This window comes from Coccinella septempunctata, chromosome 5 (genome assembly GCF_907165205.1).
Source record: "Coccinella septempunctata chromosome 5, icCocSept1.1, whole genome shotgun sequence".
NCBI classification, from domain to species: domain Eukaryota; kingdom Metazoa; phylum Arthropoda; class Insecta; order Coleoptera; family Coccinellidae; genus Coccinella; species Coccinella septempunctata.
The window spans coordinates 39,999,137-40,017,223 of record NC_058193.1 but is presented as its reverse complement, the minus strand read 5'-3'; the positions used below and the strand labels follow the sequence as shown (position 1 = coordinate 40,017,223).

The window sequence follows — 18,087 nt, the reverse complement described above, 5'->3', positions numbered from 1 at the left end:
CTTGAATAGACTAGTACAATAAAATTTATTAGTAAAATAACTTAGTAACAAAATTAACCGTATCACAATGCGAGCTAACAAAAATTATCTACATAGCATCGAAATGGAACCTGTGCGACTCCGACAATCTCTCCTTTTTATCCTCCTGTCTCTCCTTCCAGTAAAGTACTCCAATAAGCAGAGTAATCAGCCCGCAGACCCCAGTCAGTGCGGCCACAGACATCAAAATCAGCTTACTGGGAGTGACGAAAAGTTGCGCCCTCCATTTGTTAGGCTCACTCGGAGGCCAAGGTATAACAACCATCTGAGAATTAGGGATGATCTGGGGCCAATCTTTCGAATGATTCGACAAGCCAACCGTCAGAAAATCTACGAAGTTGGGGGTCCTGCCCAGACCGAATATCGTATAGGGTAGGTTCAGGCTGAAATGAGCGGATTGGGGTAGTTGAGCAGCTGCTGCGTGTCTCAGGTTACCCTCCTGGGTAGTGGTTGAGTAAGAGATCCTGGGACCTGTCAAAAAACGTAATAATTTTATTATTATTTTTCGAGGACCGACCAATTGAACTTCTGCCAAACGAAAAATACATACCAGGCAAATTAGTACCGTAAGTCCTGCGTTTCTTCCCGACACGTCCCATGATCATCTGATTGTTCTTGTTGGTAAGACCCGTCAAAACCATGACCTTGATAAAGTTTGCATCATAATCCAAGCTGTTTTTGAAAGCAGCTGATTTATATTCTTTCCCGTCAAAGGTGACTAAGATTACATCCAAGATACCATCTTGATAGAGATCAAAGAAAGTGGCTAAGACTGTGCCATTAGTGAATGGGTTGAGGGCATTCCATCTGACCACATAGGTTCTTTTGTGGTTTCCCCTGGCGGTGGGAGACGCTACGTTCTCTAGAAGGAACGACTGCGGGTGGTAGTTGTCGACAGGCGACAACGTTGTTAGAATGTCGGGATAACCGTCCATATTGAAATCCCCATGATACAATGTTATAACATTGGTGTATCTACCACCGTCATTCTGTGCAAACCTCCATGTAACTCCATTGGGATCCTTGAAATCCACCAGGAGGTCATGCCAATTATCCTCAGAGTACATCATCAGTTTGCTGTTGTGACACTCTTGTTTGTTATCGACACAAACAGGTATTAACAGGTCCATTCTTTCCCGTAATTCTGCGTCTATAAAAGAGGCTTGACCTATGTAAGAAGGTGAGGGGAAGGGTAAGGGGATCGACCTGTTGAAGATGAACCTTCTGCTATCTTCCGTTCCATGCCAGATCTCGAAATCACCTTGGGTTGTTATGAAGAGATCGGCTGTATAATCATCATTGAGATCTACAAATGACACTCAAAGTTTGTTTTCCCCGTCATGAAAGAATTGAATCAACTCACCTAAAAATGCATGAGAATGTGGTTTTTTCAAAGGTTTCAAAGGTTGTTTGTTATCTTCCATCTTCTCTTCTTTGGGCCGTTCCCTATCCTTGCCAAATATCCAGAACACTCTCTTTTGATGGAGATTCTCCCCAAAAAGATCAACGATCATGTCCTGGTTCACATCAATGGCTAAAGGCTGGCCAATCATTTCAAGAATGTGCTCATCGCTACAATCCAAATGAGTAGCACCCCCCCATAAAATATGGACATTGGTCACGTTACTTCTGTTTCTCTTCAGAGTCGTTACCAAGACATCCATAAAAGCATCTCCATCGAAATCTCCAGGGACAACACTCGTTATTTTGGAGTGATTAAAAACGCACCGTAGAGGTTTAGGTTTTGCTGAACGTAGAATCGGTTCTTCCTCATGAGCTAAGAGTATCTCTATCGCAGTTCCATTGTCTTGGATCACAAAGACGTCAGTTAATTCGTCCGAATCGAAATCACCAAAAGCAGCAGGCATTCCATTTGTATTGGAACCAAAAATCAATTTCGTGATATCGCTGCATTTTACACCTGCCAAGAAGAGGAAATATACAAACAACCATTTGTACATTCCCCACATTTTACAATTGTATATTATTCGCGATTCATTTATCACATTACATACAATTTTTATATTTATTTATTACACATCTGATTATGACAGGAAGTGTCAAAAATCACAGAAATAATTGAGATAAATGTTGCCAACATGAAAGTCGGAACCTACCTCCATGAACCATAGACATTGAACTCTATGGGAATCTATAGAGTTTAATGACCTGAACCATTGAACTCTATGGGAACCATAGAGTTCAATGCCTGAGACAACCCAGCTAACCTAATAGTTTATTTTTGACTTTTTGAGTGTTCTATGTTTGTGTTTACGATTTGCGGTATGTTTCCAAAGCCAAGGAAAGATTAGAGATAAGCTTACTCTTCGAATTCTTTGATATTTCCAGAAAAACTGATATTTTCAAACATTTTCTTTACACTACAAAAATGGAAGATAATAAATTGAAAAACGAGAACGAATGTGATGCTAGTGCAACAGACATTTCAAAGAATCGTAAAAGATCATCAGATCTAACCGATAACCACTCCATTAAGAAAATGAAATTAGAGTTGAAGAAGGAAGAGGACGATACCGATATTGAAGCTTCTTCTGCATCATCTGTAAATAGCAATAGATTATGTCCCTATCTGGATACAATAAATAGACAATACTTAGATTTCGATTTTGAAAAACTATGTTCAGTCTCGTTAACAAGAATCAATGTTTATGTGTGCTTAGTGTGTGGAAAATACTTTCAGGGCAGAGGAACTAATACACATGCTTACACACATTCTGTTGCAGAGGCCCACCATGTATTCTTGAATTTACAAACATTGAAATTTTATTGTCTGCCTGATAACTATGAAATCGTTGATTCATCTCTAGATGATATTAAATATGTTCTAAATCCTACCTTCACAGAGGATCACATAAAAAGCCTAAATACTAGCACTAAGTTATCTCGTGCAATAGACGGATCTCTTTACATGCCTGGTATAGTAGGACTCAATAATATAAAGGCAAATGATTATTGCAATGTTGTTTTGCAAGCATTATCTCATGTGCAACCCCTTCGTGACTATTTTTTAAGGGAGGAAAATTATTGTAAGGTCAAGAGACCGCCTGGTGACTCTTCCTATCTCTTAGTAACAAGATTTGGTGAACTGATGAGGAAATTATGGAACCCTAGAAATTTCAAGGCACATGTATCGCCACATGAGATGCTTCAAGCTGTGGTGCTTTGGAGTAAGAAGAAATTTCAGTTTACACAGCAGGGTGACCCTATTGACTTCCTTTCTTGGTTTTTGAATGCTCTTCATCGTGCCTTGAATGGAACTAAAAAAAGAAATAGTTCTATAATTCACCAATCTTTCTTGGGAAGCATGAAGATATATTCTAGGAAGATCCCACCAACAGAGTTGGACGATAAACAGAAAAAAAACCTTTTGAGTACTGAGGAATATATGGAAACTGTGACTGAAACGCCATTTCTATATTTAACCTGTGACTTGCCTCCACCACCCTTATTCATTGATGAATTTAGGGAGAATATAATACCACAAGTAAATCTCTACCAATTACTCAACAAATTCAATGGACAAAATGAGAAAGAATATAAAACTTACAAGGAAAATTTCATGAAGAGATTTGAAATTACTCAACTTCCCCCATATTTAATTTTATACATAAAACGTTTCACCAAGAATACTTTTTTCGTGGAGAAGAATCCTACCATAGTGAATTTCCCCGTGAAAAATGTCGATTTTGGCGAATTCCTAACGGAAGAAGTGAAGGCCAAACACAAAAATACTATTTATGATTTAGTGGCCAATATCGTTCATGATGGTGAGCCGACAAAAGGAACTTACAGAGTACACATTTTACAAAAATCAACAGGAAAATGGTACGAAATGCAGGACTTGCACGTCACTGATATTTTACCACAAATGATCACCTTGACGGAGGCGTATATACAAATATATGAATTGAGGTCCTGAATAAATTGATGATTTAACAACTGTTTTATTCATCCATTTGTAAATAAATAAAGAAACCAAATAAATTCTTATTGAACAACATTTTATTTACATTTTTGTATGTACATTAAAATTAAAAGACTTTTCAGAATCACTAATCTTTTATATTTTTCAATCGTTTAAAGAAGATCATTGTTTCCAGATTTTAAAGACAATCCCAGATTTTACTGCTGATTGTTTATAAGAAATTTTCGTATAAAGCGGAAATTTGAGCTGTGTCTGAAGTTCTTGTGTTTGAATCCTAGTCTAATATAAAAAATTTATTCTAATTTAAATTTTATAAATTTGGTTTGTCTCTGGCTCTGGGGAAATTTGTGTTTCTCACAGTGGTGACAATGAAATTAGTCATGGCAAATCGATTTCCATAGGTTAGAATGTCAATTGCTTAACAGGAATGCGTTTTGAAAGTGCATATTTTTCAATATTTATGATGATATCTATATTTAATTACATTTCGAGGGTACCCAATATATCAAGAAAGCACTTAGAATGAAACTAATAGCAAAAAATGTTACCAAAGATGGAGAAGGGTATGTAAAATTTCCACTTTTCAGGAGTCGTAGGTTAGATCCAACATATGTACCATAAGGTAGCAGGTCGTTTTTACTAACTCAATCAAATTTAGTGCCCATGATCACAGTGAAACAAGTAATGGAATAATATATGTCATAGGAGTTGGTACTTTGGTCGTTAAACCTGTTGTATTTGGTTAGCTGATAGAAGTTGCAGTTACGAAAGTAGTCTTGAATAAATTTTATGTGCAAAAATTAACTCAACGGATATTTAGGAATCGTGTTTATAGGGATGTCACCCTTGTCCCTGAAGAACCAGAAGATATGTGGCATGCCTACAACCTCATATCAGAGGGAGATTCTGTTAGAAGTACCACGATACGTAAAGTTCAATCAGAATCATCCACCGGTTCTTCAACATCTAATCGGGTCAGAACCACCCTGACGATAAGTGTGGAAACAATTGATTTTGATACTCAAGCATGTATGCTTCGCTTGAAGGGTAAAAATATCGAAGAAAACCAGTTTGTCAAGGTGAGACTCTTGATTCTTCTCTATTAATATGATACTGAATACTGAGCCCTTTTTAATTATTTTAGATGAATGCTTATCATACTCTAGAACTTGAAATGAACAGAAAATTCTCTTTGAGAAAGGCTGAATGGGATTCCATATCCTTGGAAAGAGTTGATATTGCCTGCGATCCGACAAAAAGCGCAGATGTTGCCGCTGTTATTATGCAAGAAGGCATAGCTCACATTTGTCTGATCACCTCCAGCATGACCCTTGTTAGGGCGAAGATCGACATGAACATTCCAAGGAAAAGAAAAGGTTTTGTGGCACAGCATGAAAAGGTAGGATTAGTCAAATTACGTTAGGGTTGACTTTCACGTTAGATTTTGTTCATAATTTTGATACATGCAATATTTCATTGGTACCAGTCTCAACTCCTGCGAGCTCATAGTTTAGAAGATATTAATTTTTTATTTTTCATCAAGTATTTTGACAACCATTTTGGATTTTTCTAGGTTAAGTTATCCAGAACATAGAATTAACAAAAATAAGAGTACCAATTTAAATTTTTCGAAATTTGTATTTCTAATCATCAAAGGAAAATTGAATTAGTTTAAAATGAAACATCTCTTCACTGCTCACCTCAGATTTTATTGCCAATTTTTTCTTTAGCATAACTTCAAAATTATTTCAAATGTTTTATAAATCTATGAGGGTAATAAATTGAAAATTAACCGTTATTTGAGTTGTATTCCTTTCTTTGGGAAGTTTGAAATGAAACAAAATTTATTTTCAGGGCCTTCAAAAGTTCTACGACAATGTTATGCAAGCCGTGTTGCGTCACATAAATTTCGATATTGTGAAATGCATTTTAGTTTGTTCTCCAGGATTCGTGAGGGATCAGTTCTACGAGTACATGTTCCAAATCGCAGTTAAGACAGATAACAAGCTTTTACTAGAAAATAAAGGGAAATTCATGCTTGTACATGCCTCCTCAGGGTTTAAACATTCATTGAGAGGTCTGTAGATTTATTTAGGGCTCAACGTGAAATGGATTAACTTCATTATTGAATATTTTTCAGAGGTTTTGCAAGATCCAGGCGTTGTCAATAAGATATCTGATACTAAGGCGGCAGGGGAGGTTAAAGCACTCGAGTCTTTTTATTCTATGTTGCAGAATGAACCTTCCAAGGCCTTCTATGGTTTAAAACATATTGAAAAAGCGAACGAGGCTCAAGCTGTTGAAACCCTACTTATTTCAGATAAATTATTCAGGTTGGAACCGTCTTTCACTTTGTTTTGATCTGTTTTGTTTATATATAATTTCTTCAGATGCCAAGATGTTAAACTCAGGAAAGAATACGTGCGATTAGTAGACTCCATCCGAGATTCTGGGGGTGAAGTAAAACTATTCTCGAGTCTGCATATATCTGGGGAGCGTAAGTTTGACTAAACTGTTATTTTATATTTTTGGTTTTTCATTTGATTTTTCAGAGCTTGAACAGCTAACTGGAATAGCAGCAATTTTGAGATTTCCGATGCCGGAATTGGAGGAAGATAGCGATGAGGACGAATGAACAAATAGGTTAATTCCATTGTTATATTAGGCACTAAATCCAATTTTCTTGCTAGGTCCGTGCCAGACTCTTGAATTTTATTCTTATCAATTTGAGAATTGTGAACCAGTTGATTCGTGAATTTAGTCAATGTATAACTTAATTTATTTTATCCTATAATTGAAAATTGTTGAGGTGAGACATATGTTGAGAGAACTTCATACTGTATTTTGTATAATGTGATTATTATCATATGGAAATAAATATTTGAAGTATACTCTTAATTTCTTTGCTGAACAATCGAAATTGTTCAAAATTAGTACCAATTCAAGCACTTCAAAAGTTAATTGTCAGTTGTATTAGTGTTCTATGGTTGTCATTCTCATGGTTGCCAACGATATGAAAAAATATATAGCAAAATCTGAAAGCTTGCTCGATGGTTTTGAAACAAGAAGCACAAAATTTTATTGTTGAAGATAAGCGCATAGAACATTAATTAAAGCGTTACTTTCGTACATAGAATATCGACCTTCGAAATTCCACATCGAATTTTTTTGAACGCACGATATACGGATTTTTCCGTTTGATTAATTCCAGAATGTATTTCGTCACTTAAATAAAAAGCGTATTGGTTAAGCAATTTCATTAATTCAAGACGCTGTACACAATACAATCAATGAATTTATGGGTGAATGATATTGTAACGTTTTGAATAATTTAATTCGGAGAAATCTGACTGTGTACGGCGGTAGGCATGTCTGCCTATTATATACGTTGGCTGTTTTCTCAATATCTCATGTTGTTCTCAATGAATTAATTTATCTCATCGTTTCACTATAACTTCACCCAATCAACTCGATTGTCTACGCAATCGATCACAACAAACCTTTGAATATCATGATTTTCGCGAACAAAATAATTAGGTGAGTACAGAAATAAGTTGTTGGTGATAGATTGCTTAGTAAACTTCCTGTCGCTAATAAAACTGAAAATATTTCGTGCTCGTACAGAATCATCTGAGAAAGTCCTATCAATTGAAAAGATTCAAATCGACTTAAATAATCACTTAACGTTTCATTACATTCATTAAATTCTTTTGCTTAATTAGCAGAATATTTACAAGGCTTCATGATCTAGCCTCAGCAAAACATCTGGATGACATAAGATGAGTTTTATTAGCTCGGAAATTCATATGCCATAACAATGAGTGACATTAATTATTTATATGGGAAGGTTACCAAAACCGTTTTGTATTATACCGGGGTACATGAAAACGTTTATTTGCTTCATCTGCTTAATTCATTTTTACACCACAAGTATAGAACATCCTACCTTCAGAAGATTATTATAATGCTGTCAAATTCAAATTTTTCATTCGTAGTTATACATTTATTTCTTAAAGTAGGGCGAAACTATCTTTGCAATAAAAAGCAGGGTCACCCTGTATCGGACATTACTACTTCATACAACGTTACAGTAGAATAGTACGCCTTAAAAGTCTGGCCATAAGATAAAATTTATGTTCCAAGCAGTAAAATTGTTATATGGGTCGGAAGTATTCGAAATAGGAAACCGATATATCAGAAGCTGGACGGTTCTGGGGAATGATTTATTGAATTTGCATAAAGAGCGTATTGGCGTCATGCAGCTGAGGATCAGAACATGCAAAAGAATATTTTTTTCTCTCATATGAGATATGAATAACACAGATTATTCGTATTCATGTTCTGTGCCTCCCCATTTTTGTTTTGATATTCTGTGGATGACTCTCTATGGAAGTGCATAGATATTAGACTACCAAATCGACCATCGAATCTCAATGAATTTTAAAGATTATTTCTCTTTGTTCATTTCATGTGTTTCTTGGATCGAGAGGTTGGCGGTCGGTTGCATTTACTAAACTCAACTGTGTCTAATAGAAAAAATAATAAAAAAACGGTCGATGTAAGAGCCTTAAGCATTCTCACAGATCTCCTTATTTACTTCACAACGAATTCTTTAGTTTTATGACTCTATGATACTAATGTAATATGACATCTCGAAACTTTTAAACCTCAACTCTTTAGAGGGTAGAGATCCTCCAAAACTCATTAGAAATAGTTCACGTCGGGAGGATTAGAGAACAAACGGACACTTTTTGCTCTTGGCCATAAAACTTTGTATACAACGGTCTCCTCCCGGACCTGCTGAATATTTGTGGGAAAAATCGATATCTTAAGTTTGGCGATTGCGCCGTCTACGATTATAAATGCGAGCATGCTATAAATGCTAAACCAGAACTTCATTTTCCTCCCAAAACCTCCAGCAAACAATGACCATGCAACGTTAAAATGTCAGCCTTCTAATGAAAAACGGAACACGATCGCAATGTAGGCATAGATATTGTTTTGTGCGTAGAATTTCGTGTAGGGGCACGTAAGTTCACGGCGATTTGACATTGCCTGCTTCTATGGAACGCTTCTTCAGTAAATTTTCCACTGATTTGACGATTTTCAGCACTGGCTTATTTATATTTTGAGATTTTTTAATCACATCAGTTTAGGAATGAATTTTCTCACGTTTATTGCATCGACCTAGATTAAAATTTGTACATATATTTTTCTGGTCATCTCCATTAGGTAGTCAATTTGCAGCAGTATTGATGGAAAGGGTATAACGAAAAGAATCAGAGCGCGTTGATAAACCTGAAACTTTGATTGCGAAATCAATATGAGATAAAAATAAACTTTTGGCGTCACATAGTTTCATGGTCAGGGACGAATTGCAATGTTGACGTCACAGGCGAATTCTACTTTTGGGAGGAAGATGACCCAGTCAATGAACAGGCTTGGCCCGAGCGTATTTAATGTTCTGTGGCCCGAGTATATCTCTTTTGATCCAACTGTTTCATCTATGATTTGACACGTGTAGCCATAGACAAACACTTGCGTGTAGCAATGAACGATAAAAAGCTTAAACGTAACACAAATAAAAGATGATTTTACTATCTTTCGCTGAAAATTGTTAGAAGCACCACGTACATCGGCTAACTACCATTTTGACACTAATTATGCATTCAGGTGAGGTACTGATAACACTCTTATGTACCGATGAACTATTAAAGATAACGTCAATCACCTCAAGTTTTCAATATCGCTCTGAAGATAACTTCTCTATACTATCTGACAATCGATTGATCCTTCATAACAATCATAACGGGCTGAAATGTAAATATCCAATTGAAATTGATACAATAGGATAGTGCATCTTGGAATGAACTCAAGGTCAAGTGGTTTGTCGTTGAATGAGATCCCTTATGATTAATTCGTTCAGAGAATCGATAACGAACCATAGACATTTTTCAATATCTCTATCTATCGAACTCCCTGTAATCCCATGTATTTCAATATGGGGAAGGAGAAAACTAGAAGTCTCATATTTTCCTATACGAGAAGTGAAACAGTGAAGTGATTTACAAGGTTATTATTTCCTCCCACAGGAATCCTGAACTTGCACATCCCTGATATTCAGAAGACCATAGAACGTTCTCAATGATGGGTGTGTGCCATAGACATATAATCTATTAGGTCTATGGTGTTGGCTCTCGGCACCAAGCATAGAAAATAAATGTTCTTTTTCCTATGCTCCAGATACCTCACGGTTCCTGTTCGAAAATGACAGAAAGCTGTTTCTTGCCAACGTCATCCACAATTCGCATATGTGGGAATTGAAAATGGCAGTCAGGAGGAGTATTCCAAGCGGAAGTTGCTTTGAAGTTCGATTAAAAACACGAGTTCAAAGTGGAATCATTGGCCATCCCGGCTTCCTCTCATAGAATTCAGAATATTAGATACTCTGTTTTGCCGATCGTCCTATATAGGATAAGATGTAGCATAAAAAAGAATTTTCTCATATGTTGATCGGCTAAAACTGACCAGAGAGAGAGAAATATTTCGGTACACCCAATCAAAATGTTCTACGTCAGGGTATATTATTCTTTGTGGATATTTTGAGATGGCCATGAGGGGTCATCAAAATTACCAAACTATTGAGAAGCTAACAGTTACACATCTTTCTTATGATTCTCCACATTCTGAACGTAAGAAATTCTGTATAGGTATTGAAGGACTAAACGAATATGTATCTTTATTCATAAGAAGATTCCTCCTTCAATAATAAACGATAATTAATTTCGTTGAATCTGGATTTTTCCCAACCAAGTCTCTATTTAGAACCATCATCTGGTTATTTATAAAACTGGCTTATTGTCCTGGATGCAGGCACATTTTTGAATGATTCTTCCCTCGCATACAATGTTGCCAGTAATAAACACATTGAGGGAGAATTTTCAAAAGGTTCTCAGGATGAACATGTGCAAATTCACACACGTCTGACTCAAAGTAAGAGATTGAAATCAGCCTGTATATATTGCTCGTAACACGTGTTGTTCTCGAGTAGATAAGCCGACAACTTTTTGACCTTCATAACGGTAGTACCTAATTTTTATTGAATAGATTAAGCGTGGCCAGGTGCCATTTACCTATATATTGTTATCATCATTCGTGATTACGATTTTGAACCTGATTCTCCTTCATCATGGATTCTCGAAATTTACTAATTAGCACTTCGAAACACTGATTTTTCTTACAGTTTTCTCTTTTATCGTATCGTGTGAAATTTGTGAGCGGTAGGAAAAATTGTGTTTGAGATCTAGCTTTTGTCGAGGAAATTGCACAATTTTATGAATATTCTGTAAACGATACTCTTGATACTCAAGTTTTCGTGAAATCTGAAGAAAGTAGAAAAAAAATCTATGCTCTCATTACACACAGATTGTACGTCTGTTGAAAACAAAGAGTTATTGCAGAAAGAGCATTGAGAATATTCGATCTGAAGTGGGCGTTGATATTCTGTGCTCGAACATAGTGCTTATGGTCATTTGCAGTCTTGGAACATAGATACCCTTGCATCTTGCCTCCATATAATAATAACCATAGACACAGAGACTCTATGTCTATGATAGTAACATTCAAGTATACCAGCTATAGAACGCCACTGTGTTCTATGATTTGGAAAATAGTCTAGCCGGTCAATGAATTACCCATGAAATCGACGTTGCGCTTATCAGCCCATAAATAAAATGTATGTATAATTGATAATCTATTGTTAATTGTACAAGCGCTGCCACCGATAAACAATTAGCATGAATTAACGTGGGAGACAAGACCATGTCAAAAAGAAAACTTGGCAACCGGGCGCAATCTGACTATCTCTGTGGCCAATTCGAAAATAAACCTATTTCTGTTCCAGGTAACATTATTACGATAAGCACCACAGAACGAGTCAGGAGGATCTCTCGCAAGTACTCTATCGACAATGTGTTCAGCTGACTTCGATTCGATTTGTTTAAATTGTGCCAAGTGTCGTACTTAATGGGACTGATTGAAAGGCAGTGCGCGGATAAACTGGATGTATGTGAAACGTTGCTTTTGAACGATAGTGCGTGTGTTTTGGTATTTAGTGATAGTCGACGAGTAATTAAATGAATAACGGCAAGAAGATGAAGTCCAAATCGAAAGGGTTGAAATATATGTTCTCTGGGACTTGGCCGCAAGTTCTAGCAGTTTTGAGCTGTAAGTATTGACTTTAAATTTGCCATTTCTATCTTTTCGTTGAAAAATATTGCCAAGTAGAAAATTCTGTGCTTTTGAAAAATCGATTCATTTTATCCACCCCTTAATATATTTTTTTCTGTGATTCCGATCTTTGGAAGGTTTCATCGAAAAGTATATCAAAGAGTTTCATCTCGATAATCTTTGGTTTCATTCTTATCTATGACTGGTACTCAGACTGAAGACATAGGGGAAAGGGGAGTGAATATTTAATTTTATATCTCTGTTCTACAATTTGGATGCTAAAGGAATATTTTCTCCAACAAAGAATAGTGAATGCATAAAACTATCGATGATGAAGAACCTATTGTAAGGTTTATTCGACTTTTTTCATCATTTGGGATTATTTTTCATTATGGAGAGAAAACTACAAAACGATGGAAATAAAGCATACAGTTATAATGAAGCTAGGATAATTTACTATTCTTGCAGTATTTAACTAATTAAAATTCAGATAGAAAGTATTTAAATAGCAGTGTAAACTAAGTTGAGGTTAGGTCATTTTAGGTAATCGATCATTCAACTCGCTGGGATCTCATGCATTTTTGTGGTTCGCTGTTTCCTTATCGGTGAACCGACATAAATCGTCATAGATAATTTGTTTGCCTACCCGGCAGCCTCATGCATGTTATGTGACGTTATCACGTCACAACACCTGTGGAATAAACGTGTATAATGTCCGTCAATTTATCACAGAAACAGGGGTTGGACCGGAAACTCTATGCATAAAAAGTAGGGGTTCCAAGGAATATCCGATAGAGTGCAAACATATCGTTGGAAACGTTAACTAAAGCAGTGCCAATGTTTGTCTTTGGAATTTTCGATTATTATTAGTTTTTCGCGCTTTGGCGCGGAGTCAACAAACATGGGACTGCCGAAGGCGGATATGTACAGGTGGTCTTTCGTATGTGTCAGCATTCCTTCGAATGAGTCAGTGGCGGGTCGGAGAAAGGGGATAAAGGTTCGCGAAGAAAATATATCGATCAATTGAAAACATTCGAATAGATTTCTCCCATCTTTCATAGTATCGAAGTTCTGAGTAAAATAAAGTCCGTACAAGGGCTGTCCTAGGTTGAATTTCTGGGGAGGGGTGTTAAAAAGGTTGAATTTCTGGACGGGGAGTTGAGAAGATTGCATTTGAAGGGCGTGAGTAATGAAGGCTGAAATTCTGGAAGGGGAATTCAAAGATGATTTTCTGTTTGTATCTGAGACACTCTGGTTGTTGAGATGGGGCCAAGTATAGGGTACTTTTGAATTTTTTCTCTACCCACCACGTTTTTCCCATAGAAAAATCAGTCTGTACATGTTAACTTTGAAAAGGAAAATAAAAAAGTGTTATAAAGTTTAATTAAAAAACTTCTTTTGGAATGTAAATGAAAATTACAGACGCCCATGAACGTTAAAAGGAATTAACTCTTTCCAAACTTCCTCACATTGTTTTGATCGTTGGCTATTAACTATTGTACGTATTATCTATTGTTGAATTCAACTGATTAGGCAGAATTATGAGTGATGAGTAGGAATGAATAATGTAGCTTGGATTTCTATGAAAATTAGATAATCGTTGATTATTTGCTTCGAGTGTTAAGCAGCTATAAAATTGGGTTGGTATTTAGATACATAACAATGTTCGAACATGGGGGTCCTATATTTTATGAGTGTAATTATCCCATTATACCTCACTTTCCCAAAGAAGTCCACTTTGGGTCTTCAAACTGCCTATGATTCATTTTCGAGACCTAAACGTCGTCCTAAAATAGAGTAATTACCTTGGAAATCATGATTCACACGAGAAGGGTTCCTCAGATGAAGAAATTTAAACGCTCCTCTAATGGCCACTCAACAATAAACTTTGCAGAAACCTGAAAACGTTCAGGTCTAGACAATTCCTATTGTTTCCACCCTCTCAAATCTTACTGAATCCTACGTTAGTGAATTTCACTTTCCCAGAACTTGCTACGAAGCTAATAAAAAAAATGTTGTAAGATCCTTGAAAGTTTTCACATTTAGAAACGTATCAAATCCTTCATGATATTGTGCTTTTCTTTTTTGTTTCAATTTCGATAGAAAATCATGCATGAAATCAACAGGAAACTGTTCTAACGATCATAATGCTCTGGAAAAAAGGTTAGGCACATCAATTTGAGGAAGTTATTCAAAGGAAACATTGAGTTTCTTTAAATCACGTGATTATAACAAAACACAATAATTCTGGTGGCAGAGACCTTGAACAATAGCAATAATATGACCGGACTAGCATAAGTCGAATTCTTCTTTGAGAAACATCGCCTTAAAAAGGAATGGGGCGTTTAAAAATGTCCAAATTGTTCCACTTTCTAGCATATTTGTTACGCCACTGTCACGCAATAATCTGGGATAGAATTCCGATGAGGCAGACACTGATAAAAGCGCTGTTTCATCTCAAACTTCTTCCTGAAAGCCTTCCATATACGTGATCCTCGATCAAGCCCACGTATGGAATACAGAAAATGGCCTGAAAAACATTTCGACGCGAAAAAAAGCGTATGTAAAATACTCGATAATTCCCACAAGAAAACATTATCTGTTTTTTCCTTCTCGGGTTTATCACATTTAAAATTGAAGTGTTTTCCCGGAAACTACTGATGAAATTTGATACCAAAATTTAATAGGAACATCACCGAACACTTTTTTACACTTTCATCGATATTTACCCATCCCTACAGATCACAGAAACAAGATGTGTTTCTGTAATCTGTGCCAATCCCCGTCTGCGAGGGTTGTCATACTTGAAATCATCGATATCGATTCTCGGGCATAGATTTTCCACGTCAGGAGTTCGTACCGGTTCTATGCAGTTTGAAGCGATGGCCATGATGCAATTTTTCATCGAGATTATGTCCTCTTATCGCTGTTCGTCGGGAATTCCATGGTCAGAGATAAGTGGATATTTCTGAGAGAAATTGTCCATATAAAACTACAGGGGCATATGGAAAAATAATTGGATTAATAGTTAGATTGAGAATAAGATTAGACAGTGTGACCATATCCAAGCATAGAATGTCAACCTTCCTAAATCCATAGACCATTCGACGAAAAATTGATTGCTGTGAACTAATTGAACGGAATTTTTTCCAGGTACAGTCAGCGCCATTGGCGACGGCATGCAGTACGGTTGGTCGGCGCCAATCATCCCCATCTTAGAGAGGCCGGACAGCCCGGTGAAGATAACCGAAACGGACAAAGACTGGATCGAAAACATCTACCTGATGGGCGGCATCTTCGGCGTCCCCATCACGATCTACCTGGTCGACAAGATAGGCAGGAAGTACTCCGTCATAGCGGCTGGACTTCTCAACCTCGCCGCCTGGATTTTGACAGCCATAGCGTCCAAGTCCACCCTGCTCCTCATCGCCAGGTTCATGACGGGAATCGCCGGCGACGTGGCCTTCGTAGCAGCCCCCATGTACATCGCAGAGATCGCCGACCAAAAGATCAGGGGGTTCCTTGCGACCCTCATCTACACCATGATGCTCGTGGGGATCTTCTTGATTTACGCCATAGGGCCGTACGTGTCAGTGTTCGTGAGTTCTTGCGTCGGTGCATCGTTCCTCATCATCCAACTGTTGACCTTCCCGTTCATGCCGGAAACGCCCTATTACTACCTCTGCAAAGGGAAATTCGAGAAAGCTCGAAGATCGTTGGTACGACTCAGAGTCAACCCGGATGTCGACAAGGAAATGGGAGAGATGAAGGCTGCTATTGAGAGACAGAAGAGTGAAAGTGGAAGACCTCAAGACCTCATAATGGAGAAGAGCAACCGAAAAGCTGTCATCATCATGGTGGTTCTAAACGGCGCGCAACATCTCAGCAGCATAAGCGTGATGCTGATGAACATGCATATGATCTTGAGCTCCGCCGGTTCCATCTACATTGAGACAAACTACGCGGCCATGCTCTTCTCTGCATTAATGATGGTAGCGGCCATTGTCGCCGGTTTGGTCTGCGACAGGTTCGGCAGGAAGATCCTGCTGATATCTTCCAGCATCTTAACAGGCGCCGTGCTCTTAACCCTGGCCATATTCTTCCATCTCAAACAGACCGGTTTCGACGTGGATTCCGTCAGTTGGATTCCGGTATTCTGCGTGTTGAGCTACGCCCTGTTCTTCAAGTTCGGCCTGGGCATCATACCGATAGTACTTACAGCGGAACTGTTTCCGGCGAAAGTGAAGGCTATGGGGATGTCCATAGCGGACGCCCTGTATCTCACCTGGGCCCTGATCTCCGTCTATCTCTTCCTTTACACCTCTCGTGCTTTCGGCATGGCAGTACCCTTCTACATATTCGCCTTTTGCGCCTTCGGTTCAGCCGCTTTTTGCGCCTGGGTAGTTCCAGAGACCAAAGGTAGGACGTTGGAGGAGATCCAGATGATTCTGAAGGGCATTCCGGTGACGCGAGCTAGCCTCGAGCTTATCGAGATGTCGAAGAGCAAGCAGAGCAATTTGAACAACAAAGAAGCGTCACCGGAGAGCGTCGCTTTCTTGGAAGAAGCATAGAAGACTTATATGAGTAGTTAATTTGTACCATACCCATAGAAAATGTTGCTAAACTCGAACTACCACAGATTATGTTGGATTTTTTTCGGTGTTCTCTATTCCACGGAAATGGGTGAATTGAACGGGAGTCTAAACACGTGCTCCGAATAAAATCGAACACAATTATGGAACTCTTCCCAAACGACTAAAATAATTAGTCCCTATTCGATACGGACACTTGAAAACCAAAGACTGCAGTCTTCTCGACAAATTAGGAAACTCGTAAGTGATTAATGAAGGACTGAAGATGGAAACTCGTTTACGCAACTTTTCCTCATTAAAAAACAAAGGGAAAACGAATCGCGCCCTTTTTTCTACAGTAATTTAACATTCATTCGCGTATCGAGTTAACCCGCAGCTCTTTTCGTTCAGCGCCCAAGTTTTAAAGTTTTCCGCAAAGTCGATTGACACAAATTGTTTCGAAACGGCCTCAAAAACGTTCTTCCAACTTCAATTTACGCTTTAGAAATGGATTTTTAGCGCACAGGCCTGATATTATTGTGAATTCGATGGATTGGAATTTCTTTCCAGACCTAACCTCGAAAGGTATCTGTCAAATGTCAAAATTTTCATCATAGAATATTGTAAATCCGTTAGGTTATCGCAGTTTAGTCTGTGCTCTCTGATCACAGAATCAAAATCTTGATTAAACTTATGCTTCCTAGAACGAAGTGCCTACACTTACTTAGACCCAAATTTTCGAACTCACTGGTAGAAAATTTTAAGTTACTTAATTAAAGTATGATGTGAGATTACTATTTTCTCAATTGTTGTTGAAATGACTGAATTGATAATCTTGATTTATATCTTGGCGAGTTTTTCATCTTACATATAGTATTATGACACGATTTTGAATGAAGTATTAGGATACTTATGAGCCATATTATTTTATTGTAGTTGAACCTCTGAATATAGTCTGAGAATATAACAATTATTGGTAACTCTGTAGCTAACTTACATTTTTCTCTGGTTCTTTTATTGAATTGCTTGTAAATAAAATATACACAATGTACCATAAGATACTGATATGTTGCATTTGAGTAGGCATAAACTATGAAAAACTAATATTTCTGAGGAGTCTCCTCGTCGGTTTTTCAAAGTTTCGTACTCTCGAATTTGATAGTTTTTTTTTTTAATTACGATCATTTCTTATTTTAATGTTCAAATTTTACTATGTGATCATTCAATGAACACTTATTGTGATAGAATATTGTATTCATCCCCTGAATAAATTATCTTGTTTTTTATGTTATTTGTTTCTGT

At 37.3% G+C, this 18,087-nt stretch overlaps 4 protein-coding genes across 6 annotated transcripts; 3 read left to right on the top strand and 1 right to left on the bottom strand.

Moving 5' to 3' along the window:
* Positions 1-6: 6 nt before the first annotated feature.
* On the bottom strand, positions 7-2,107 carry LOC123313283 (T-cell immunomodulatory protein). Its single transcript, XM_044898103.1, has 3 exons — positions 1,403-2,107; positions 590-1,345; positions 7-510 (listed from the first exon to the last, which is right to left on the bottom strand). Exons 1-3 carry the CDS (start codon positions 2,007-2,009, stop codon positions 89-91), a joined length of 1,785 nt encoding a protein of 594 aa, XP_044754038.1. The 5' UTR covers positions 2,010-2,107; the 3' UTR covers positions 7-88.
* Positions 2,108-2,285: 178 nt separating this feature from the next.
* Positions 2,286-4,055, top strand: LOC123313550 (U4/U6.U5 tri-snRNP-associated protein 2). The gene has a single exon (XM_044898486.1). It carries the CDS (start codon positions 2,429-2,431, stop codon positions 3,977-3,979), a length of 1,551 nt encoding a protein of 516 aa, XP_044754421.1. The 5' UTR covers positions 2,286-2,428; the 3' UTR covers positions 3,980-4,055.
* A 326-nt stretch (positions 4,056-4,381) lies between these two features.
* LOC123313551 (protein pelota) lies at positions 4,382-6,876 on the top strand. The gene is made up of 7 exons (XM_044898488.1): positions 4,382-4,548; positions 4,821-5,064; positions 5,130-5,384; positions 5,840-6,062; positions 6,126-6,318; positions 6,376-6,482; positions 6,538-6,876. The coding sequence occupies exons 1-7, from the start codon at positions 4,508-4,510 to the stop codon at positions 6,618-6,620; spliced, it is 1,146 nt and encodes a 381-aa protein (XP_044754423.1). The 5' UTR covers positions 4,382-4,507; the 3' UTR covers positions 6,621-6,876.
* Positions 6,877-7,375: 499 nt separating this feature from the next.
* Positions 7,376-18,071, top strand: LOC123313463 (facilitated trehalose transporter Tret1-like). Of its 3 annotated transcripts, none has more exons than XM_044898356.1 (3): positions 7,376-7,522; positions 11,889-12,211; positions 15,368-18,071. In XM_044898356.1, the coding sequence occupies exons 2-3, from the start codon at positions 12,121-12,123 to the stop codon at positions 16,783-16,785; spliced, it is 1,509 nt and encodes a 502-aa protein (XP_044754291.1). In that variant the 5' UTR covers positions 7,376-7,522; positions 11,889-12,120; the 3' UTR covers positions 16,786-18,071. The 3 variants fall into 3 exon arrangements, with proteins under 3 accessions (XP_044754291.1, XP_044754292.1, XP_044754293.1); XM_044898357.1 differs by lacking the exon at positions 7,376-7,522 and adding an exon at positions 8,898-9,014; XM_044898358.1 differs by lacking the exon at positions 7,376-7,522 and having other exon boundaries at positions 11,777-12,211.
* The last annotated feature ends 16 nt before the right edge of the window (positions 18,072-18,087 follow it).

Bases quoted from the DNA above. Each gene is read 5' to 3' on its own strand.
- LOC123313283 (XM_044898103.1), bottom strand. From the start codon at position 2,009: ATGTGGGGAATGTACAAATGGTTGTTTGTATATTTCCTCTTCTTGGCA. The intron at 1,346-1,402 runs GTGAGTTGATTC...TGTCATTTGTAG, and splicing joins ACATTCTCATGCATTTTTAG to ATCTCAATGATGATTATACA. The intron at 511-589 runs GTATGTATTTTT...GTTTTTTGACAG, and splicing joins TTACGGTACTAATTTGCCTG to GTCCCAGGATCTCTTACTCA.
- LOC123313550 (XM_044898486.1), top strand. From the start codon at position 2,429: ATGGAAGATAATAAATTGAAAAACGAGAACGAATGTGATGCTAGTGCA.
- LOC123313551 (XM_044898488.1), top strand. From the start codon at position 4,508: ATGAAACTAATAGCAAAAAATGTTACCAAAGATGGAGAAGG. The intron at 4,549-4,820 runs GTATGTAAAATT...TCGTGTTTATAG, and splicing joins GTTACCAAAGATGGAGAAGG to GGATGTCACCCTTGTCCCTG. The intron at 6,483-6,537 runs GTAAGTTTGACT...TTGATTTTTCAG, and splicing joins TCTGCATATATCTGGGGAGC to AGCTTGAACAGCTAACTGGA.
- LOC123313463 (XM_044898356.1), top strand. From the start codon at position 12,121: ATGAATAACGGCAAGAAGATGAAGTCCAAATCGAAAGGGTTGAAATAT. The intron at 12,212-15,367 runs GTAAGTATTGAC...AATTTTTTCCAG, and splicing joins AGTTCTAGCAGTTTTGAGCT to GTACAGTCAGCGCCATTGGC.